The sequence below is a fragment of the Aquila chrysaetos genome, chromosome 11, assembly GCF_900496995.4.
Source record: "Aquila chrysaetos chrysaetos chromosome 11, bAquChr1.4, whole genome shotgun sequence".
Lineage (NCBI taxonomy): Eukaryota > Metazoa > Chordata > Aves > Accipitriformes > Accipitridae > Aquila > Aquila chrysaetos.
In genome coordinates, this window is record NC_044014.1 from 40899952 (window position 1) to 40925107 (window position 25156).

At 36.2% G+C, this 25156-nt stretch overlaps 1 protein-coding gene across 5 annotated transcripts in view; it reads left to right on the forward strand.

Annotated features, from left to right (window-relative positions):
• Nucleotides 1–25156, forward strand: part of CTNNA3 (catenin alpha 3) — a 549510-nt gene that overhangs the window by 303487 nt on the left and 220867 nt on the right. For 4 of the 5 annotated variants that reach the window (XM_030030142.2, XM_030030141.1, XM_030030143.2 and 1 more), the window contains 2 exons: nucleotides 3961–4041; nucleotides 9270–9422. In XM_030030142.2, the coding sequence (XP_029886002.1) occupies nucleotides 3961–4041; nucleotides 9270–9422 (234 nt within the window). Of the gene's footprint in view, nucleotides 1–3960; nucleotides 4042–9269; nucleotides 9423–16222; nucleotides 16244–25156 lie in introns of those variants that run through there. The other variant, XM_030030145.1, reaches the window with a different exon arrangement.

The window sequence follows — 25156 nt, forward strand, 5'->3', positions numbered from 1 at the left end:
CTCTATAGCAAGCAGAGGCTCAGGACCTTCGGAGGTGATGCAAAAGTGATTACTTTCTCTGATGACTATAAGGGGACCTCAAGGAGTGTGACCTTGCAAGATTTAAGTAAATCCTTGTGAATACTTTATCACCAGTACATACCCAAATAAACTGGCTCCATTTCACTTGGCCAGATCTTGTTTATTTTAGTCCTGCTAATGAGAGTATTTCAGTTCTGTGTTGTAACTGAATTCTTGCTTATGGCTAAAGGGGGGATGTTCTTTGATTCACATAATGAATACTAATAGTATTTACTGTTTTAATACCTATGGCTGATCGTATCCTTTTATATATCCTTTTTAATATATTTTTTTATAAATTTAGCCCATATCTATAAGCCTCAGTTCTTGAAGAGATTAGATGATCACTTAAGTAGTTCTGCCCAAATCTTCTTTATAATCTACTGGTCAGTTTTCAGATGGGAGACACAGTGCAACTATTAGGTAAAATTTGTAGCACTTCAGAATTATAAACAAAGTGAAATTAAAAACCTTATCAGAATAACTGTATTCCTTTGTTTAAGCTATCTCTTCAACTCAACGAAATATGAATGTTGTAGAATTACTGCTGTCTTTGTTAATATTGTTAACTGTTGGCATGTACCCACCAAAGACTCCACTGGAGACATATTCTTGAGTCCTTCAAGGTTGTGTAGCTAATGCAAACATATTAGTTTGCATCTGTATACCTTGGAGTGCAGAAGGATCTGTAATGCCCATGAAGGTCATGATCCCCTGCTGATATAAATGAACTCTATTAAAAACAGTGGAGATATGGTGATTTGTTTCAACTGAGAATCTGCCCTTAGATGTGCACTGTTTTAAATGAAAATCCGACAGGAAAGATTTTCTGCACATGTGGGTTTTGAGTCATTCAACTAATGTTGTTTGCCAGTGTGTGAAATAGATAGGCCTGTATTATTGGCAATACTCAGCATTTCTCTTCAGGCTATGCAGTGTTCATTAAAAATACTTGTTTTCGCTTAGTGGAGTATTAATAACAATGTGACTTAGTGCTTGTGAAATGTTTCATATGTTAAAAATGCATTGAAATAGGAGCTGGATATTGCTTGTCGTATCTTCACAAGGGAACCATATAACCATTATTATATATATATTTTACAGAATAAAACTGTAGCTGACTGCAGGAAAACTGAAAGGACTGAGCTCAACCACATGATTTTTGAAATCCAGAGCCTAGAATAATGTACATAATTTTCCTAGTGCTTTTCTTAATTCAGTCACCCTGTACAAGAATGAACTATTTCAGGGTAGACTTGTTTGTTTTTAAGTACAGCAGTCATGAGAAGAATACAGACATGTTAGTCATATTAGTGGAAATCGGAACATAGTGTAGAGATGTTCAGATCATGTTTAGTTTCACTATGCCGTTGTTTTAGTACACACTTTTAAAATATTAAATCTGATCTTTTTCGGCTATTAAAATTGTGATCGTCTAGTGTAGGTCTTGAAGTGTTACTGTCACGTACATATTTAAATGGAAGTCTGCAGAGGAATATAAACTTAACTTAAAGGAGTAATTCAGCATTCAAAGATACTTGGGATCAATGGATAATACTGTGGACAACACGCTGCGAGGCCATTAATGTTTAAGACTACCTCCACCGTAGACTTCGTAGTCAGGTGTCCCCCTGACTTTAACAGACTATACACCATTTTGAAATATTTAAATCTTTATAAGAGGGACATATCCAAACAGTGATGTGGTTTTTTGAGTTTCAAATTTCTTAAAGGAAGAATGAGAGTCTGCAATAATGAGGTTACCCACATTCTGGACCTGTCCACATTCTACAGTCTGATGCTGCATTTTACGGTGTATTTTGTTCTTGGGGAAAACACGAGGTGAAGAAAAACTTCAATTATAGTTAGGTTTGCTTTCTAGACATTGACTATTGACAATTATGTTAAGAATTTGCAAATGAAGTATTTTTTTCCTTGTTCACTGTTCAATATTTTTATGCCACTCGCTGAGTGAGGTTATTTCAAATTAGCTGCCTCGAAGATTTAGGTTTGCTTAGAGCCGGTTGTATCATTAGTTGCCACCTTCAAAGTTATAGCTTACTAGAAAACTTTTAAAAAATCCCAATATTTTACATTGATTCTGTCTTCTTAGAAAAATAGGCTCTAAATATAAAGCTTTTAAAGGATGTGCCAATGTGGAACTACATCTTTGTCATCTGAAAATGCATAGGCATAAGCTGAGTTGTATCCACAATGCTTTTACTGGTCCTGTTTACCTAGCAGTTTAGAAGGAATCAATTTTGTTGTCAAGGCTGACAATAGCTTGCAAAACATAGTAGAAGAGTCATTATTTACTTTGGTTCCTATGCAAGTATTGGTATGAGAAATGGTCGCATTACTCTGAAATAGAAAGTCAGTATCTACCTTTAGGGATTCCTTGAAGGTGTCAAGGTGAAGTTCAGACCTCTCTCCAAGACTTGTGTTTGATCGTCTGATCCCTGTGAACACTGTAAACAATTTCAGAAACAGAAGTAGTAGGAAAATTTCCAAGTCACCCTGCATATATAAGCTCAGTTTTTTTAAAGTAATTGTTCCTTTCAGTTGATAGAGAATGTACTAATCATTTCAAAGCATTTATTACATTACACATTCAATTCTAATGTAAAAGTTCTTTCCTGATCATCTCTAGTCTTTGCTTTAATATTAAGCATATTGCTCTGTTCACAGATTATTATTTTTTAGCAAGGGAATAACTATGAAGTATGTTATATTGTATATAGCAAGGTTATACACCTAGGTGCCTACTAAAATATTGCTACTTTTGTTTTCACTAGTATTTATTTTAGTATGATTTACAAAATGAGACAGTTATGTTCATAATGTAGACTTCCTAGTGTACTGTAACTGAAGCCCAAATATTATAGTCAGTGTACATAACTATTTCTTTAACGTGTATGAGGATCTGGTCCTTTCCCTGGAAATGTAATGTGTATTGACTTAAGACTTTGTATAAAGACACTTTCACTGTTTGTGATTTCTTTTCCTTTGGACCTGGGCAGTCCAAGGTAGTGAGTAAGGAATGACTGCATTAGAGAAACAAGGTTCATCAGACAGTTTGGATTTTCATATCGTTTCTGTGCTGACATGAAAAAAAGATTATTCAAAACAGCTAGTAGACACAGAACTACTATGGTAATATTGTATAGAAAAAATGCTAGGCAGTACAATAAAAGTGTTAACTACAATTTTCAAATAGCTAGTGATGATATAAGCACTTTGCTTATAGATAGAAATAAAAAGTTAAGATTGTTTGGAAAGTATACAACCGATTCTCTTAAGACCTCTCAAATATCTCAAGAGCTCAATCTTCTATTGATGCTGAGAATGAATGTGCTGCTAGATTAAGAGACTGCCCATTTTCATTGACAATGTTTGCATTGCAGCTTCTTGGACATTGTGAAACTCACCCCATTCTGTTTTACAGAAGTAAAATAATGAATGCTGCAGACTAAAGCACTACCATACTGCATTGTGGGCATCTGAATTTATAAATTACTTGTAGAGAGATAACATGATTTTTCATATGAATACGGTGATAATGGATTGGCATCAGTAATAATAATTATATTAATGTTGTTCCATAAGTAACCCTGGATTATAAAAAGAGTATTACGGCAATTCAGAAGATAAAAAGTGTTTTATTTTGTTTGTATATACTGCTAGTAAAGCATATGTTTTGATTCAGTGGATTATGCTTAACATCACAAACTGGCATTCTGTGAATGTTGTGGCAGTGGCTCTTGAAACGTATTAAAATTCAAAAAAATTCTTAAGCATGTGTGATTTACCAAAAGCTCTGATGAACTGAGGACACAAAGAACATGCTTGCTAAAAGATCACAACCAACCATTGTTGTGTTCTCTATCATATTTATTACAGACTGACAAGAAAGAGAGAAGTAATGCCTTGAATGTTGCAATAGATAGCATGTGCAAGAAGACAAGAGACCTCCGCAGACAGGTAAGCAACCTGGGGAACTGAAAAGCTAGAAAAGGAGGCTTGAAGGATCCTTTTCCAAATTGTTATTTTCAGGTTTTGTAGCACTGCATTCCGAAAATAAAGATTTCTTCTATATTAAAAAAATAACTCAAGATAGTTACACTATTCCACAGAATATGTATGTACAAATTTTCAAAATTCTGGGAAGAAACCCTACCAGATGATACTGGCTGAATATATGTATGTACATAGGCAAAACTCTGCATGTGTACGTGTCTAAATATGTGTTTGCTATAGAAATATATCAGTGAAGTACTATGGACATAAAGATTCATTTTGTTTTAAAGAAGCTTGAATTATTATTGGTTGTTGGAACAGATACCTTGAAGGGACCACTGGGCCACTATGTCTAGTTCTTTACAGTTGTGAGAACTCACACAGCAGAAAAGGGTCCTTCGAATACCTGGTCCACAGTCCACCCACCCGTTTTGCATCTCAGTATTCTAAAACTAATGTAAGACATGGACCAAAATCCACAACTTCAGTGTACTGCAGAAGGTGAGCAGTAGACATCAGCTGTGTTTACATCCTTTTTCTGCAAGGAACATCTTTGAGAAAAATTGCAAATTATGTTGAAAGTGTATAATGTGCCAGTTTAGAATAGAGAGCTAGAAAGCCAGTAGTTCTTTCAGCCAGGCTGTCCCAACCAGCTGTATGAAAATTTATGGCTACACAGAACATGAGCACACGCTGCTTTCATCCTGTCACTAGCTGTGGCTATTTATCAACTCTCTGGTGGAAGAATATCCCTCCCAACTTTGTGTACAGTCTTACAAGCCAGCCTATGCTTCAAGATGATAAATAAATTCCTTCCTGTCTCCCATAATCAGCCAGGGGAAGCCTTGAAAGATGAGATGAATATAATATAAATATAGTGTTTACAACTAACTAGCTATCCAATTTCTGCTCACAGTCCATCAAAAATGTGTTCAGCTCAGACACCCGGCGACTTGTGTCACAAGCTCAGTGTGTCTAGGAACTCTCCTATTCTGTCCTACAGCCTCATCCATGAGTTAATTAAACTCTAACTTATAACAGTTTACTGACTCGGTTACAGTGTTTAAAATCAGTTAACTAATTCAATTTGTGTATTTCTATAAACCTTTGTAAAATGTTCAGGCTGAATGTAATCATGCCCAATTTATAGTCAGTCTAGAACCAGTAGTTTTGTCTAACCATAGTAACTCTATGGTTTCTTGATATTTTCCACTGGAAGATATTTATGAGAAATATTTCATCTACTTCTTCCAATTCTGTGTTCATACATGTGAATTGCATAAGAATTGTTTTAGGAGGAGTTCTTACTTGCATGTCTAATTCCTGATCTGGGAAACGTGAAATTTTGAGTTCTGTGCCTGCAGATATTGCAGTAGAGTCTTATTTGCTTTCACTTATGAACATTCAATATCCTGTCTTCCACCACTTTTAATAGAAACATGAAAATTGCTATTTGGTCTACTCTTACAGCTTTTATAATACTTAAAATTTTTTTGAATGATACTATCTATGTACCATAGCTGGTATTACATTAGGCACTCATAGTGGATTCAGGGCTTTGGTGTGCACAATGTACTCTGCTTTCAGTCAGTTACTGGGTTTGCCTCTGCAAAATTGGGGTTAAAGATGAGAACTTATGAAATTGTATTTTTGAAATCTCTTCAGTGTAGTGCACAATAAACAAAACGATCATATAAGTCACCACCTGATTGGGGGTTATGCCATGGGCCCCTATGGAACATCTTTGTAAACCACAGTTAGTAAAGTGAAGGAATCTGGCAAGACTTGAAGGCAAAAGAAGCTATCTCAGGAACAGTGTATTCTGGAAGTTGTAAAAATCTCTGGCTTTTCAAATGAAATGATTTGTATTCACTTCAGGAACTTGCCCAGTACTTGTGGGGATTTTCAACTATTCTGTTTTGTTTTGATTTTTTCTTGTATTGTGCCAGAGATGTGCATGTCATTTCTGCGTGTGTAGTTTTACCTAGATCACTGCTTCCCTGCTTAGTAGAGCTGTATGAATATTTAGGAAGGAATTGCCTATTCATTCCAATTTCTAGTTCTGAGAAATTACCACACTGGGTTCTTACCTCCCAGTTGTTTCCCAGCGTACTGTGAATGGAGTGCACAGATGTTTCTCCTATGGTCATTCCACAGTTTAGGTTGGTTGTTTTTTTAATAAATGTTGTTCCTCATGATATTCTTATATTTCTATGTTGCTTCTTCATCATGGATAGCTTTTTCTGAACACAAAGGAGATTGCCTTCCTGGCATCCCTTCGAAACAGGCAAGAGAGATCCCTCAAGAATAACTAATCTTTAGTTCTTCCAGGATTTTTGCCAGCGTAGTCTTGTGAGGCAATAGGCAAATAGAGGCAAACACAGTTTTCTGTACTCATCAGGATACTGATGTTTAGTAGTGTTGCAAACAGCTGCTGGGATTTTCTTCTCTACCCTCCACTGTTTGTTTTTGATGAACTTATGCCCCGTGTTTTATAAACAACATGTTTCTATGTTATTTTTTAATGCACTTCGATATCAAAACAAAAACTCTCCATGCTTCCACTTCTGTAGCAGTCTGCTCAAAGGAAGAATAAGACCTTGCACCTTAAAAATAAAACAATTTGTCAGATGCCATCCTCCCTCTGCTTTCCCTCTTCTGATGGTGTCTCTTTCACTTAAAAATATGAGAAAAATTTTAATTATAGCACAATAACTTCCCTAGTATTGCCTGCTAGCACTACTGGTGCTGTTCTTTGTCTGTTTATATGTCTCCCTATATGGCTACTTAGCTTTTAGCATTTTGCTTTAGAGCTGGCCAGAGTCAGAAACAAACTTACTGAGTCGTGGAAAAAAATGATTGTTATGATTAGGATGAAGAGAAATAGATATTGTTTCAGATACTCCTTTTTTATTTTGTCTTTTTCCTTTCTTTGTTCTACATTGTATTTCTTCATTCTTTAATACTACATAAGCCATCGTTTGAAAATCAGCTTCATGTATTCCTTCGCATAGCTGAAACAGGAACGTAATTTCAAACTTGTTTGTATTCAGCAAAGACACAGCATTATCTTTTTTTTTTTTTTTTGAAGAAGATGCGTTTCACTGTTTAATTGCAGGATAGAGGATTTCTTAGAACAAAATAATAATGATAATTTGTATGTGAAAGGTTAATTAAACCAAGCAAACTAGTAAAAAGCTACAGCAAAGAATTATGTGATGAGAGAGAAAATTAGGCTGCTGGCTTGAAAATTTGATGCCTCGAGCTCACCACAAGTATGACTAAGGTCATTGCAGTCACTGGTCCTCAAATAATACAATAAGGCTGCGAAAGTCCTACAATCTGGGCTATGCAGAATCCAAAAATATTTCTTTTGGAGATAATGAATCATCGGCTGTGGATATAGTTCCACAGCTTTTTGTTGCTGATTATTGTAAATTGAAATCTCAATGTTTAATCTGTGATTCCTCAAGGTCACATTCACATACTTAATTTGAAGCAGGCGAGTATGTCTGTTTTCTTCAGTTGGACTTTTCCAACACATAAATTTTAACAGGTAACTTGGGACGACTGGAGGTTCAATGTATTTTGTTCCTGGTAGTGAAACTTTTTATTATGTCTTTCTTTTTATTTTTTAAAATTCCAGCCTGAATAAAGCTGGGAACATGAACATGACAGTAAAAATCCAGTTTTGTATTGGAATCCCATAGCCTTTGTCTTTGTAAATTACTTTTGAGAACATTCAATGTATCCAGGTAGTGTACCCTAATGTGATAAGCTACAGTAAGTTAGAAGACAAAAAAACATTCCGAATGTATACTTATCTGTAATTTTTTTTTTTTTTTTTTTTTTTGAAGATTTGTCTGTCCCATGTGCTTGGTGAGTCAATGAGAGCTGGCTTTAGATGGTGAGGCTATCCAAAAGCTGGTGGTGGAATTCATATCCAAATCTTGTCTTGACAATCAACAGATTTATGTACTATTATTTCTGCTGTGCATGTTCACTGCCCTACCTACAAGGACAGCAGCACCAAAAAGATTGTGATTTTTTGCATTTTTCTAGCTGTAGGCATCTTTACTTCTACTGAGTTTTCACATAGATACATTGGAGCAAAATGCTAAGTGATAACACGTCCTTTGGCAACAAACCTGTCAGCTTATAAGAGCTTAAAAACCTTTTATGTTCTTTTCTGTTCCAATCAATATCTTTTTTTATATATTGTAAAAATAATTATTTGCAGTAGGAAATTCAGTGAACTTGATAATTTAGTTGCATTACATGTATCATCACAATTGGTATCTTTCTTGTAGTATTCTATGATTAAAATGAACAATTGCCACGTGTAGGTTTATAACATGGAAAATAACCTCTTAAGTGAAGTAATATCCCAATGATCAGCTGTAAGCTCACATGAAACCTAATTTAAGAGAGGTATTTTGTAGCAGAATGTTACACTTCTTTAATAATTTAAGTTCAAGAACAATTAATTTAAGTAGAGAAAATTGAACTTTCGACTCATTTATAGTTCTTCTTGCTCTATTAATCTATTATCAGGTGGCATAATCAGTAATCTCATTGATATAATTACCATGAAGGCTACTGTTTTGCTAATCAAACTGTATCGTTGGGGTTTCCAACAAGGTAGAAAATACTTGGGTAATTTTGCAATTATGAAAACATGTGATATAGACTATTTTGTGAGTACAAACATAATTAAATTAATATTTTATTTGTAAAATGAAACAGCCTTCTCCCTTGGTGTCTGAACTTCAAGAGAGAATACCTAGGAGACATTAGGTTTGGTCTAACAGTAATTTTTCACGTGTGGAATCATTTAAGTAGTTTATTCCTCAAAGAACATGAAAATTTGTTTGGCTCCCTTGATTTCAACCGAACTATTACATGTTTTAAGTGTTTTATGTATCTGTACTCACACACACACACACACACACACACATACGAACATGCTTATTTAGATAGTGGTATATTAAAATTGTCCCTGAAATTATATAGAGTTTTCTGTGTAATAGATAAATTGCAGCTGCCATAGGTTTCAGACACATAATCCTGCAAATAATGCAAGAATACAGTGTGTACATATTTATGTTATACAATACTAATGGACAATAATTACAGTAGACTTTAATAAATAGTCCAATTAGTAGATACTAATGTAATGCTTTCTTTTGCAGCTCCGTAAAGCCATTATAGATCACATCTCAGACTCCTTCTTAGATACCACTGTTCCACTTCTAGTTCTCATTGAAGCTGCTAAAAATGGAAGAGAGAAAGAAATAAAGGAATATGCTGCTATATTTCGAGAACATACCAGCAGGCTTGTGGAGGTATGTTTGATGGAGTTGCACTTTTTTGGAATATATGGTATAACTGACTTGCCACTGCACATTTCCTTTGCTGGCAGATATCATAAAACAATTAAGCCTGACATTTCAGGAAAGAATACATAAATGGCCTAGGGTAGTAGTAAACATACTCCATTTTTTAGGTAATGGTACGCAGTAAGATAGTGGGCTTTGTGGTATCAGCATTTATATAGTATTTCATTGCATAGAAATTAGGTGGTGGGGAATTCTAATTTGAGAAATCAGTGTAAGCCTTTCCAGTTCAGTAGGAACTTGATCAAATGTGTGATTCTAAGGAGTATTAGGGCAAAGTGTTCAGAATACTACTATCCAAACTACATGAGACACTGTATTAGTGTTAGTTGTTTGCCACCTTTCTCACTTTGAAAGTTTATAGCCTGTGTAATGATATGCTGAAGAGGAAATGGTGCTCTGACACACAGTTTAAAGCCATGAACTCTCTAGCAGACTGAAAGCGTGCTGGCGTATACGCTGAATAAATTCACTCGCGTACATTGTATACTCAGTATTCATTTCTAAAGGATCTACTTCTTTATTACTTATAAATGATACTTCTTCATCACTTAGAAATTTGCAAATAGAGTTGGGCGGAGATTTTAGTTTGTTGGACAATGAGTCCTGCAAATGTGGCTAAATATTCACTGACTTAAACTCATTCAAACTGGAGCTTGAAACGCTGCTGGAATACTGAAGTCATGGATTTTGCAGGAATGTTATCTCAAGTGCTTATAAGGAATGCGTTGCTAATTTTTGTGGATTTTTTGAAGCTTTTAGTGCTTTTGTGTGCAGTAACGCAAAAATGGGAAAAATCAATGAATTCACTCTGGCTGAAAATTTACTTAGGAAAACTATTTGGCTCAGAATGAATTCATTAGTCTTGGGTGATCTACAGATAATGAAAGACAAATAGGTAAACAGCTGAAGTAAAAGTAGGGTATTGCATTTATGTTTCTCTTCATGGCTGTGTAGTTACAGAATAAGACTAGTTATTATTCTCTGATTTACAAGAGTGTCTCATTTTGACCACACTGCAAAATCAAATGAAAGCTAAAGCACAAACCCAAAGTTTTGAAAGTTTTTCAGATTTTTAATGCTGAGCTAAACCAGCCTGAAGTGGCTTGATTTTTAGAAACGACAGGTGATCCCGGAAGATCAGATAACTTCACTGAATTTGGAATTGAGTCCAGGTCAGCTGAAATACCCGAATCATTATTCAATTTAGAAGATGTGAACCTAAAAATCCATTATTCATTTCCTTTCATGGGTTTGAATTTGTTTCCCAAATGCAAGGAATAGCTGGCCATCAGGGTATGTTTGTGATTAAAGGGGCTGATGGCTGCACAGATACACTGCCTAAAAAATCTACAAGCAGCTGCTTATGTGAACATAAGACTACACAGAAGATAGCTATCTATCCTTAGTGATGTAGGAAAAACGGTAGCAAAGTTTTCAAATCCAGCATAGTTACTACCTAGAAAGGAAAAAAAAAAAAAAAGTCAAATGTTCTTTTTCAGCATAGACGTTACTAGTCCATTTCACAGTGTCCCTTCTGCAGTGATAACCAGACTAGACAGTGATACCTCAAAAACTTGCAGAGATTGCCTTCGTTCACCTCACTGAATGATTAACTTCAGAACCCTCTGTTTTTACCTAAACTTATTACTTAAATGCTATTAAGCAAAGTAGTCTAAGAGGGAAAGTATGTGTATAGTTCATGAATGTAAATACTAGTGGAGATTCATTTATCCAGATTATTCTGAGGACATCAGACATACTTATTTTACAAGCAAATTATTAAATCATAAACAAATCATGTGAGGGGATAAAAGCAAGACTCTCATGACTGTTGTATAAAAGGGGCCCTGTTACATGGTAGACTGATCTTACTGTATATGTAAATATACAGTATGTGTATACATATTTATATTTATACTGTGACTTAATATGGTGCCTACAGTGAAAAAACATACTTCTAAAAATGTTTTAAGTGGCTTTCAGAGAGACTGTACACAGTGCCACCTCCTATTGTTGAATTAGTTGTTCCAAATTGTCACTTTACTGGTGCTTATATCGTATGCTGTTACGGAAAATTAACATAAAATAAAATTGAAGTTATCTTCTGGATATCTACAAGAACTGAAGTATCTTATTTAAAAGTTGCTTATATCGGTTAAATGCACTTACCAGTATGTCTAAGTGAGAGCTTGATTGATGGCTTTTTGATAAACTGTACTGCTAAACTCTCCAGCAAATTAATTAGATAGTAGTTGTACTGCATCCATCAACTGGTAGCCTATCAGATGTAAAACAAAACAAAAATGAAAAAATATTAACAGCTAAGCAAGTGGCCTTTGTACATATAAAGGGGCTTTGTACATAAAGGGGCTTTGTACATAAAAACAGATTTATCTGATTTTTAAGAAAAAATCAGTCATTTCCAACAGCATTATCAAAGTAAAAGAATAATGGCAGCTGTTTTGTGGAATGTGTAATACCAATTCAATTGATAAAAATGCAATAGCAGTTAAATACATTAGAGCTGTAAACTGGAAGCATATTTTGGTTTTTAGTGGGCTAAAAACTGTTAAACTGAGAATATATATCTATATTTAAATTGACAGTGGTAGAACATTGCACTGTTGCTTTAATTTGTCAAGGAATATAACAGATAGATAGACTTAGATCTTACTAATCTTAGTTTTCACAAGTATATGTACTTCAGAAATACACACATACTTCAGAAACTGAGAAGTGGCAAATATGTATGGAGCTTGGTTTCCAACTGATCATGGTGCCATGGGTAATGGATATTCCATAGAAATCAGGTATAGCTAAAAGTGCTACCAAAATCAGGGAGCCGGATTCTGCAAGAAGGAGAGGACAGACGGAAAGGAGATGAGTTGGCTTTGTATCCTTGCTACTTCTATTGCCCATTTATTTATCAAAGAATTTACTTTTTCTTGGTGAAACTTCTAATGTATAAACATCACCTGTCCCCTTTGCCTTTTGCCAGGGATATGTTTCATAACATGGTGTTGTCTGCCATCTGTAAGATTTTGAGTTGGATGACAGGTTAATTCAAGATCCAACCCTGTACAACATTTCCAGGGTTTATGAGAAAGTTGTCAAGCATCTTTGTATTTTATTAGAAGGCTCTTAAATGACAGTTATGATTTGCATGTTCGCAGGAGGGTCCTCACATTCATTCCTTTATTATTTCCTTCACTGTTACAAGTCAACAAACAAATCCCCTTACAACTTTCAGGTTAAGAAATATAAATCTGGAAAGCTAGTCATGTATGCTATTGCAGAATTGGGCTTGATCTCTGCAACTGAGAATAACTTAAGTCAAGTATTGAAGTGCAAGATCATGGGTGGCATATACCTGGCTATGGAATACTAACAGAGACAATAGTTGAAGGTAAAATATTTTAAAAGCAAACTACTAAGAAAAAATTGTTGCAAAAAATGGCATACGACAGTAACTGTGCTAGAGAAGGCTGGTAGGTGAGGTAGATGAGACATCAGACAATTGTAATATAACTATGAAGGAGTTTTACCATCTACACGTAGTTGTGACATCCAAGGAGTTGGCTGGATTGTGGGCAGCAAATCATACAGCCAAGGCCAGTGATGCAAGCAAAACTGCCCATATTGTTAAATACAAAATACCTTCTATATCGGAAGAAAAAAGGTTTTTTTATTTTGTCAGCTGCAAATAGCCTTCATGGAACATAGGACATAGTGAAGCTGCTTGCAAGCATTGAGATGTGAAAACTAGCTCAGATGCTGGCAATCCTTAGTTCTTGTCTTGGAGAACAAAAACTAAGAAAAAAAACATTTACATTCTCACTGTCCTTTTTTTCTGAACGTAAAACACCCGAGGTGTGGATCTGAGCCCACTGTAAACCTTGGACATCCATAACATCCCGCGGTAAAGAATTTCAGAAGTTGACTATGTGTTGTGTAGAGAAGTATCTGTGAAACCCCCACATGATGATTTCATTTGCTGTCCCTGAATTCTTGTATCAGAAGAGAAAATGAGCACCAGTCCCTATCTTCCTTCTCCATGCCACTTATAGACCTCTGTCATGTCCTCCTTCAATTGTCTGTTTTCCAAGTTAAGTATTCCTGGTCTTTTTAAATTTTCCTTGTTTGGAAGCCATAAAAGGATCACCTTGCTACCTTTGCTGTACCTTTTCCAGTGCCTTCCAGCTCATGAGGTGGTAGGTCAGAACTGTGCATGCTATTCAAGATATTCAAGATAATTCTTGATGTTCTCTGTTTCCACATCTATTTAATTCCTAATAGTGTTTCTTCTCAGACAACCGCTGAACACTAAACTGCAACTTTCACAGAAAGCTTATATGATAATCCCAAAATCTTATTCCTGATTAGTACTAGTCTGCTGAGGTCTGTCATAGATACGTAAAACTGGCTATTTTTTTTTTTTTCCCAAAATGACTCACTTTGCATCTCTCTAGATTGAATTTCATCTTCCATGTTATCTAGTCATCTAGTACCATGAGGTCCTTCTGCAAATCTTCATTAGTTCTTTTATTTCCTACTCCGAATAACTTGGTAAAAGATGCATAACAAAAATCAATAAAAAGTTAATGCAGACACTGTGACCACAAGGAAATTTCTGGCTCATGGCTTTCTCCCAATTTCCTGCTGATTTGTTCCTGAGTTTGAAAAAAGTGATGCTAATCTATCTGTATCAGCTGAGAATTACTGGTTACTCAGCCACCCCGATTCTTGGAGGAGCCGTAGGATCTACATGTCTGGATCTCAGTACTGCATATACAGTCCAATAATTACAGTCCAATTAGCTCTTTCTTGGCAACCTCAGGGAGGGCATTATTCCATTGCCTCCATGTATGGAAACAGGTCTGTCCATTTCTGCTTGAATTTAACATTGCTTTTCTGAAAAATATTTATGGTGTAAGAAAGCTTTATGACTATTTCCTTTTCATCATATAAAGGTAACTTTTTGCACTTGAAGATATGTGCTGTGAAATCAGCTGTATGTACTGTCTGCTGAAGTTTAATTCTATCCAAACTAAGAAAACAGTATTTTTAAAAAATGTAGCTTTTCCTGAATCCAGTCATGAGTTCAGCTTCAGTAAATCTCCTCTTTAAAAAAACCACAGTCTCAGCTCTATCCTGTCAAACACACTGTTCCAGCTGAACATGCTCCACACACCTACAACGCTTCAGAGCAACTTCATTGAGCTGGGGTGATGATGTTAGTGTTGCACCAATGGTGAATTTGGTAATACCAATTTAAAAATGGAGACAGGACAACATATTGTAATAAAGAGATGATACTGCATTCTCAAAATAATCAGTGAGCCATAATTTGAATCAGCATAGTTTTATTACCTAGTCTAATATGTCCATTGTAAATGTTAATATACACAGTTATTCTATGACTTTGCCAGCTGCAAATGATGCTGTTGTTGCCATGTTGATAAAACCATCCATGTTTAATTTTCCTTCTGTGATATTTCACTTGATTGCAGAAATTTGCAAAATAAACCTCTGAATCTGGTCCACAAAGACCTGTGTATTTGTGTAGTCAGATCTCCAGTCACATAAAAATCGATTCTAGTATTGCAGCCAGCAAGTCCAACGGTGATAGATAATGCAGTGATTTTGATGTTATAGGATTAGGATGTAAGTCCATTTTTAAGTAAAACAAACCATTGATATTTGTGTTATTTCAGTTTAAGCATTTACTTATCCACTCAAATTAAAACATGTACTAACAATACTGCCCTCTCCTCCCACCACCCCCCATACTCATCAGTATCACTTCGCTTGTCATTTACCTTGGTTTGTCTTTTTTTGAAGTTGAAAAAGTCAGGTAGGTATTCTGAGATTTGATTGTGTTGGTCTTTTTTCAATTTAAAACCTTATTTACCTTGTTTAATCTTAACCCAAGATAAAGATTTCCCAAAGAAGATTTATCTTGCTTATATTAAGTGCCTGTCTCTCCTTTGACTACATGGCTAGTTTAGTCTGGATGTCTAATTTCTAGATAGCTGAAGTGAGGTGAGATGAATTGTACCTTGAGAGATGAGTGTTGGTCTGTTTTGAGACATACATTATGTTGCATTTTCTTATGCCCCACATAGCAGTTGTTAATCAGGTACATCCTATTTTTCAGTGCATTTTTTGCATCTGTTTTTGAAAGATCAAGGATGTTTGAATAGTAGGTTATGATATTATTTTGTATATAAATACAGTAGATGGAGTTGGACATTATAAAAACAAAAGTTCATCTTCTCAAAAAGGTTTCTCCAACAATGAATTTGATACGGAAATTAGAAGTACTACTTGAAATATCAAGAGAGATTTTCTGTGGTTTCTATTTTAATCAGAAAATGAAAACTTCTCAAATAGAAACAATAGGTCTTGAGAAAGAACATACTTTTTTTGTTCCTCTTTGAATATGAATTGTTAATTGAGCTACGCTAACTTGCCCGCTACACTGACTCACTGCTCATATTGTAATTTAAAAAACAAACGGTATCCTGATAGGCCAGCGACCTTTGTAAATCAGCTTGAGGATTAGTGTCTCTTACAAATATCTCTCTTCTGGATTAGCATTTGGAAGTTACAGTCTTTCCTTTAAAAACTGATTTAAGCCATAACAATATAATACAGTTCAGAAGTATGTATATAAATTCAGTGAAGTACAAAACATCAGTGAAATGGAAAGACATCACCCACCAGACCTGGGGCAATGATGTTTCCAAAGGTAGTAGCAACTACAGGTAGTATTTTCTTCCTTGTTTTCTTATGTTTTCTCTCTCCTGAGTTTATTAACTGCTCTGTGCTCTTACCCTAGAAGTTCTAGCTTCTGTTAAAAAATGCATGCACTTGGGATGTTAGCCACACTTACCAGGAATATTAGCTGGTGCTTTGTGGACAGTGCTAGTATTCACAAAGCTCAAATAGTGTCAAAGTATTTGAGATACCTTGGTTAACATCTTTGCACTAGTATAGCTGCACAGTAATTGCACAAACCAGAATCTCTTAGTTGTAAAAGTGAATAGTATCTTCAGATATATGGAGGAAGTGAAATAGCCCCAGTTACACAGCAAAAAGGAAAAAACATTAAAATGCCCACTTTGGCTATTACACTGAACATTTCCCACATATGAAACGGACACTCAGCAACTGAAGTATTCTTATGAGTACCAAAGGTCACATTAAACATTCTTCAGACAGAGGTTATTCTGGGCTACAGTGCCTTCCTTATATTGCTCATATACATTAAAGTATAATTGCATTAAAGTAAGTCTGAATATTGATTTTGTGACATTGAAAAACTAGGATATATTGCAGAATGAAAAAAGCAACCAGATTTGGGTTAAGATTCTGTCTGTGCTGTCTGTCTTTGTCTGTGAGCCTTGGCTAAAATAAATTCCCAAAAGATATGTTTCTGTTAGAAAATGCTTGGTTTTAATTGGAATTCCTTATTTAATGCAGCAATTTTGATAAAAATATTTCAAAAAATGAAGATTAACTGCTTTGAAATTTCACACACTTAGATTTTGCTTTGAAATGCCTTTTCATTTAAAACATTACAATTAAATTGCAAATCTAATTGAAATATCTGATTATATGGAAACATTTTCGAACAGTCTTGTCTTCTAGGAAATTTCAAAATTAGGTCTGAATATAAACACTATTTAAAATTGTGAAAATTATGACAAAATAATGATGAAAAGCCTTAGGGGACTTGATTGTACTTTACAGTCCCTTGTAAGACATGGCAGTTTTTAGTGAATATAGTGTTCTGGCCTGTGGTTCACTTCTACCTAAGACCAAAACAAATTCTGATATTGAGAGAACAAGTATGTATAAGTGAACAAAATATAGGTAAAAAGGAGGACTGAAATGTCACATCTACACAAGGAAAAAAGCAGGTCTTCGGTAACTAGAAATTTCTTGTTTGGGAAAGCTGACAGGCTGTTCTCCTGAGCTGATCTATCAAAGAGATGTAATGCTTTCTGAGAGGAGGAGTGATAGGCTGGGTGAACTTGAGATTAAAAAAGGAATTTGATGGGAGCAGGGAAGAATCCTCTGATTATCTTGTCTTTTGGCACAGATGCAAATTTCCCACTGCAGTGTTTAAAGGTCAGCTGTACCAAGCAGAGGCTGAGAGATTTAATAGGAGAAGTGGAGGCAATGATGAAGTGAACTTTGTGTTCTTCATCTCTTCTCTCAGTACACGAATATATCACATTCTCTGTAGTTTGATCTAATAACACTGACTTCAGATCTACTACTCTGATACATAAACTTGGCGGTTTAGCCTATTGCCTAATTCTTGCCCTTGTGTTTTTCAGTTTTGACTGTTTTCCAGTATGACAATGCTGGCTTCTAGGAATTAGGATGTCTAAGGCTGAATCTGTTACGCACAATGGACAGTAACAGACAGCACATATATTTAAGTGCATCAGTGTTGTAATGCGTTGATATAGAAGAGCAAAGGCATGCAGGACATAGAGAGTGTTGTTAAAAAACAAGTTTGACAGTTAATATAAAGACTTCCAGTGCAGGAAATCCAGCACATCTATTGAAGGTGAATTCTCTGTAAGAAATCATTCTTTTTAAATGAAGTTAAAAGATGTAAAGGAGAAAAAACCTTGAGTTATAAAAAAATATATATAAAGAAATAAATTGTTTTGTCACTTCCTAGTTGAACAAGATACAAGATGCATAGGAACAAACTATACAAATACTGACAGAATCTTAAAGTTAATTTACTTTAAGAAAAAAAATTATTAAGACCTTGAATAAAATAACTTGCTGGCTCTTGTTACTTCAGCTAGTTCTAAAACTAGCTTTTAAAAATATGAGACTGATGTCCTGAATGTGCTGGGAGAACTTTGCTTCACAGCTTATAATTTGGGTCCAGGTGCTCCATGCTTAATATAGGGCTCCTGGCTCCTTACCTGGGGAGGTTGTCTCTGTCTCTGTATAGCAGAGCACAACAATAAGGATAAGGGAAATTCATTTAAACCACCTTCACTGGAGAGTTAATAGCTTTTTCCCACTTTAACATGATCAAACTATTGTGTGTGGAATGACTGCAGTCTGGGATTGGCACCTTTATTATTTTAAATTTAAGTATAAATATTTTTTTAGTTTGTTGGTTTAGAGCCTTTCCTATTTACCTAAGAGCTGGACCCAGAAAATGTGTTTGAACTAATGTGAGCCAAACTCATGGAACTGCGCATCCTTCACAGAAATTAAGTTCTTCAAAAGTAGCATTTATTTCATTTGTGTTTCAGTAGCACTCTGGAGACTCCAGGAAATATCTGGGTACCTAGATTTGGGAAAACAGATGAGACAAATAAACTGTAGGAGACAGAAAGGGAGAATGAATCTGTTACGTAGATCAATGATAGAGCCTGGAATAAAACAGAGATAAGTGAATTTAGCTAACTCGAAGTCAGTCACCATTAAACTTCAGTTAAGAATGTCCATGTAAGGGTTTATCTGAATTAATTCCTTCTATTTAGAAAACCATGAATTGGTGCAATCTCTATAAAGAAAATGAGGTTTGAGATATACATAGATACAAAAATTATTTGTCATTCAATGCTACTACAATTACAATGCCATTTCGGCAAACAACATGGAAGAACTTACATATGGTACAAATGAAATGTTTACATGGTTAAACATATTAATCAGAATGTTTGCAAAACCCAGCACAGTGGAAATCATTCTAAGTATTTGGTAATCAAAATGAATCTATATTGACAATAACTTAATAAGCATGCTACAAGAAAACTCTTCCTTTCTCTCAAGCAAAACACAGGGCTGCTGGCTCTTGAGCTAAAGCTTTCTACAGCTGCCTTTTGTGGAAAACAGCTCTGCCAAAAGTCAGTTCCAGTATGGAATCTGCAACTTAATTGTATAAGTTGCTTTTCATTTTCTATACAAACAGTAAATATTTCTCTTCAAGTAGAATGGGAAAACTCTCACTAGTTCAATCTGTTTTATTGACATATATACATAAAAGATGATAGCTCTTATTTGCCACTTTGTCTGATTTTCTATGTAATTTGCTACATCTTTCTCTGTCAAATTTTAAATATACTGACCCAGAATATTGGGTTCTGAGAGCAACTCACCATAGCTCTGACAGATGCAGGCAAAAAAACCCTAAAAAAATCATCTCACTCTTGTGCTTTCCTGAGTCTAGTCTACAACAACCAACCTTCAAGCAGCCTGTGACAGCTATTATTTTAACCTCTGAACATCCAGTACATAAGGACTACACTCTTTCACATTACTTTTACTCAGAGCTAAGGATCATGGGAAAAAATCTATTTGAATTCAGAAAACCAACAAAATGCCCTAGATTTGCCTCCCAAGGTAACACTTACATAGGTTCCTGGCAGATAACAGCTTAATCTAAAATGTAATTTAGCAATCCATTAATGAATTTTGCTTTACATATTAAAATACCGCACGTACAAAGTACTATCAACTGGAAGATTCTGATTTCTTTCTACCACCTTCAAAGACAATAGGGAATTGAGTATTCTCAGCACTGCACCCATTTCTATGGGTTTTCATCCCAGACTGGTAAACAATGAAAATAACATTTTAATGCTTCGTTGCTAGTTCTTTGGTATTGGTTTTACCGAGCTATTGAAAAACAAAACTACTGGCACTGGCAAAACTCCACAACAACTGCATGTGTAGAGGTCAAACTGACAGATTACTGGAACATCTTTATTAACTTTCAGAAGAAAGCAGAATCTTTCATTGTTGTTCTTAGGAGCATAATCAGAAGACAAGAAACATGAATCCTGTTATGTAGAACTTTTTAGTTTCAGACAGTTCAATACTAAGGAATTTCATCCCCAGGCATAAGACCCAAGTCTAGGGCTTGTCATTTTTTTGCTGGCGCTTCTGTTGTTACTATTCTTCTTTAACCCATAATATACTTTCAGTAGTATCATCATATACTCACATCTATGTTAAAATAGCAATTAAAGACCCTAAGTTGAAGAGTATATCATCATCCCTATTTTTGCATTACAGTTTAACTTCTATTAGTCATGTACGTAAACATACACAGCAGCTGTCACTAGGATGCAGAATCCTGTTGTACAATGCGATCTGTGGACACAGAACTTAAGTGTGGTTTTCTGCTTGAAAGAGCATGTATCTAAGTATGAAACATGAAGGAGTTAGCATATAGAGATATACATGCAGAATATCGGCCAGCGTTTTGGGAATAAAACATACCTGTCAGCACACTAGGAGGACATTTTTGGTAAATAAGATGAGCGCTTCTAAGCACGAATAATATTTATGAATGGGGAGTGGATTTTCATTACATTACCGCACTAATTTCTAGAATCAGTCTATCCTTGACAAATTAACTCTCCTCTCATCACACACATTTCTTTATTTTTTTTACTCTTATTTAGCTAGTTAACACAATGCTTTGTTTTTGAGAGGAAAATCACCTTCAGTTTGCCAATTTCTATGCATCCTCAGTTTGTGTGATTCAGAATTCCCATTCAGCACTCCCCTGTTTTTGTCTGACTTTTTCACTTTCAAGAGAGACCAATGTGCAGCCTGCCTGTTCAGGCAGGGTTTAGTTAATGGCACATGCACGAGATCTGGGCAGCAGAAGTTCCTTTCTTGTAGGTTCTTCATAGCTGCAGTTCAGTTAAATCCAAAGATCTTAGTGGATCCATTTTAGCAATCCAACTGCTGACTTTGCTAATTTTACCAAATCTGTGATTAGATAGGTCTGTAGCAAGCAATACTGATCTAACTACACAACCAAAAAATGCACTTGCTCATTTTATTTACAGATAATTCTTTTCTGCAACTTTTTTAAAAAATCAAACTTTTAATGTCTGAAACACAAATTTAATGCCAGTAAGCCCAAGAGTTAGGTCTAAACCCCTGCTTTCCCATTTCAGCTAGAAGTCATTTCTGTGCTGAAGGCTCCGACAGTCCTTCAGCAAACTGACCTGCTTGTCAAGATGATGTGACAGCTGTCAATGAACGGCATAGACAGCCTTACTCGTTACAGCCTACAAACCCTGTGTTGTCAGGTGTTGCTCTGTTTGGTTGTTTGTTTGCAGATAGCATGCAAAAGGGAAGCCTCAAGATGGTAATGGCATTGTTGGCGATGTGTGGAATTATTTCTAAAAGGAAAGGCAGCACAGGAAAAATGCACAAATGCTTTAAATTCTAATAGAAGAAGCCTGGCAACAGTAATTGAGAGGTGGCAGGCAGGTGGAAGGAGGCCTTTAAACAAGGTAACTTGTTCTTCATGTATTGGAGCTGGTAGATGGATGCTAATGTGGTCAAAATAAGTGAATTAAGAAAATTTAATTCCATAAAATTGCCTTAAAGTCAAGCATGTACTTCTGAGTGTATGTAAACTTTAAGACTTTGAACCCTGCTATTTTGGGCCTCACAGAATTCCAGCATCTTGCAGCTGGAACATCTGAATTCATAATGTGTGAATTTTTGCACCTTTATGTAATTAATCAACTAAGGCCCAACTTTCCTATTACTGATTGAGCTTCAGGTGATAAATGGTGACATTTTCATTAATCTTCTTAATCACAGCCTTTATTGCATAAGTGTGAAGCAAGGGAACAAAAGATAAACAATGCAAAGATTTATCAGAGTTTCTATGTCTGAGGGGCATATTTCAGCAGCTAGAAATGTCAGCCACCTAGTATGGTGAGGCTGGGTGTACTGTAAGTTATGTGAGCTCCAAAAGGGAAATTGTCTTGGTTCAACATGGACTCCTCCTCATAATACACCCAGTTAACCTATTTGCTGATAGTGTAAAGACAGCTGATACAAGTGCAGTGGCAGTGACTTTTTTCTTGTATTACTGCAGAAACCAGATTTAGAAGTTTGTCAGAATATTAGAAATTGTGATAATTGTGATTCCATCTTACATCCCCCAAAGTCTCATATTTGTGATAGTACTGATCTGTAATGAGCCAGTCACCTATAATAGAATAATTCTGAATGTGCTAAAAAAGGCACATGTCATCAAAATGTTAACATCAGTTTACTAAAGCTTGTGGTTCTTAAATACCAAATAGCTCTGTGAGTGTGCGTACTTGTTAGGGTTTGTTGGTTTGGTTTTTTTGTTTCCCTTGGAACATGGATGCTGGGATATCTGGTGAAGGAGGAGGTTTATTCCTGTTGGTAGAGGTGCTGAATATTCTTTGTTCTATGTGACCCTCTATGCAAACTGTCAGAAGTGCATCTATCAGAGGATGTTATCCTTCTGTCAAATGATCTGGCCCCCATTAGGTCAAATTGGCCAATGGGATCTCGAGTTCTTGAGGACAGAGAAACATATCTATATGTATAATGTGTGTTTGTGTGTGTATATATATATATATATGTGCATGCATGCATAGAGAATAGGTTTGCATTAATTTCACCGCTTTTGGAAACCGGATTTCTAGCCTAAAAGATAAAGTTTTGTTGTAAGTTGTTATTCCACAGGCTAAGAGAACTCAAGGGGCATATGGATGACAGGGAGGTGATTAGAGACAGCCAACATGGGTTCACAAAGGGCAAATTGTGCCTGACTAATCTGGTGGCCTTCTACGATGGAGTGACTGTTTTGGTGAATAAGGGAAGAGCAACAGATATCGCCTGTCTTGACTTCTGTAAGGCCTTCGACAGGGTCTCATACAACATCCTTATTGCTAAATTGGAGAGATAAGAGTTTGATGGATGGACTATTTGATGGGTAAGGAATTGGCTGGGTGGCTGGATCCAAAGATTTAGAGTCAACGGCTTACTGTCCAAATGGAGATCAGTAACAAGTGGTGTCCTTCAGGGGTCCGTATTGAGACCGGTACTGTTCAATATTTTTATTAATGACATTGACAGTGGGATTGACTGCATCCTGAGCAAGTCTGTGGATGACACCAAGTTGGTGCAGTTGATGTGCTTGAGGGAGGGGATGCCATCCAGAGGGACCTTGACAGCCTTGAGGAGTGGGCCCATGTGAACCTCACGAAGTTCAACAAGGCCAAGGGGCAAAGTCCTGCACCTGGGTTGGGGCAATCACCAGTACCAGGATAGACTGGAGGATGAATTGATTGGGAGCAGCCCTACAGAAAAGGTCTTGGGGATATAGGTAGATGAAAAATTAGGTATGAGTCTGCAATGTGCGCTTGCAGCCCAGAAAGCCAACCATATACTGGGTTGCATAAAAAGAAGCGTGACCAGCAGGTTGAGGGAAGTGATTCTTCCCCTCTACTCCGCTCTGGTGAGACCCCACCTAGACTACTGTGTTCAGCTCTGGGGCCCCCAACTTAAGAAGGACATGGACCTGTTGGAGCGGGTCCAGAAGAGGGCCACAAAGATGATGAGAGGGCTGGAGCACCTCTCCTTATGAAGACAGGCTGGGAGAGTTGGGGTTGTTCAGCCTGGAGAAGAGAAGGCTCCGGGGAGACCTTAGAGCAGCCTTCCAGTATCTAAAGGGGGCCTACAGGACAGCCAGAGAGGGACTTTTTACAAGGGCATGTAGTGATAGGACAAGGGGTAATGGCTTTAAACTGCAAGAGGGTAGATGTAGATTAGATGTAAGGCAGAAGCTCTTCACTGTGAGGGTGGTGAGACACTGGAACAGGTTGCCCAGAGAGGTTGTGGATGCCCCATCCTCGCTCAAGTGTTCAAGGCCAGGTTGGATGGGGGTTTGAGCAACCTGGTCTAGTGGAAGGTGCCCCTTCCCAATGTAGGGGGGTTGGAACAAGATGATCTTTAAGGTCCCTTCCAACCCAAAGCATTCTATGATTTTAAGAGTATTTTCTAGAGGATCAGGCAACATGTTTGTTGGCTCAATTTAATCACCCCTCTAGGAATCCTTCTGGGTATTTTACCACTGCCAAATGGCTTTTGAACTAGTATTTTTCCCCCCCATTGGCAGGGTGATGCTTTTTTTACAAGACTGTGTTAATAACATGAGTTCTTGAATACACTGAAATACCTGAAATGTTCTTGTTCTGAAATGCAATTTGTGAACAATACTTAAGCTATCTATTATCTTGTATTTGAGGCAAGAAAACAAAAAGTAGGACAAATCCTTTCATAATACAGACTTAACAGCATAAATATAATTAAAAGAATAGTGGCTGAACTCTCCTTAAAAAAAAAAAAAAGGGCAAGGAAATTATCAAGAAAACATACTGTGGGAAGTCGTGGACTAGAATTTCTGATCACAAGGAAAGCAAGTGATCTTTGTTTAACAGGGAAGTTGGGTGGTTTTGGTTTTGACAGCTTGGCTGAGACAAAAGGCACATACTGTTAGGATATGTGTAATTCATTAGGGTGGTGTAATTCATCTTATGTAGAAGCTCTTTAAAAGAAACTGAACAACAAACTCAAGCAATATGCAATAATGTCAACGTAGTTACTTCCAAGGAGATCACATTGCTCACGTTTTAACTTCGTTACATTAAACTGCTTTATAGTAACTGTTGGCCCAGTATTCAAAATACTGAGTTCATGACAAATTTCTAAAACTTTCATCTTCTCAAAAACACAGGCTGGTCTTGCTAGACACAAGGAATTTCCTTGCTAGACTCAGTAGGACAGAATTAAAGTAGCTAGGCATGTTTTCTCTTAATGAACTGTCTTCAGTCACACCACTA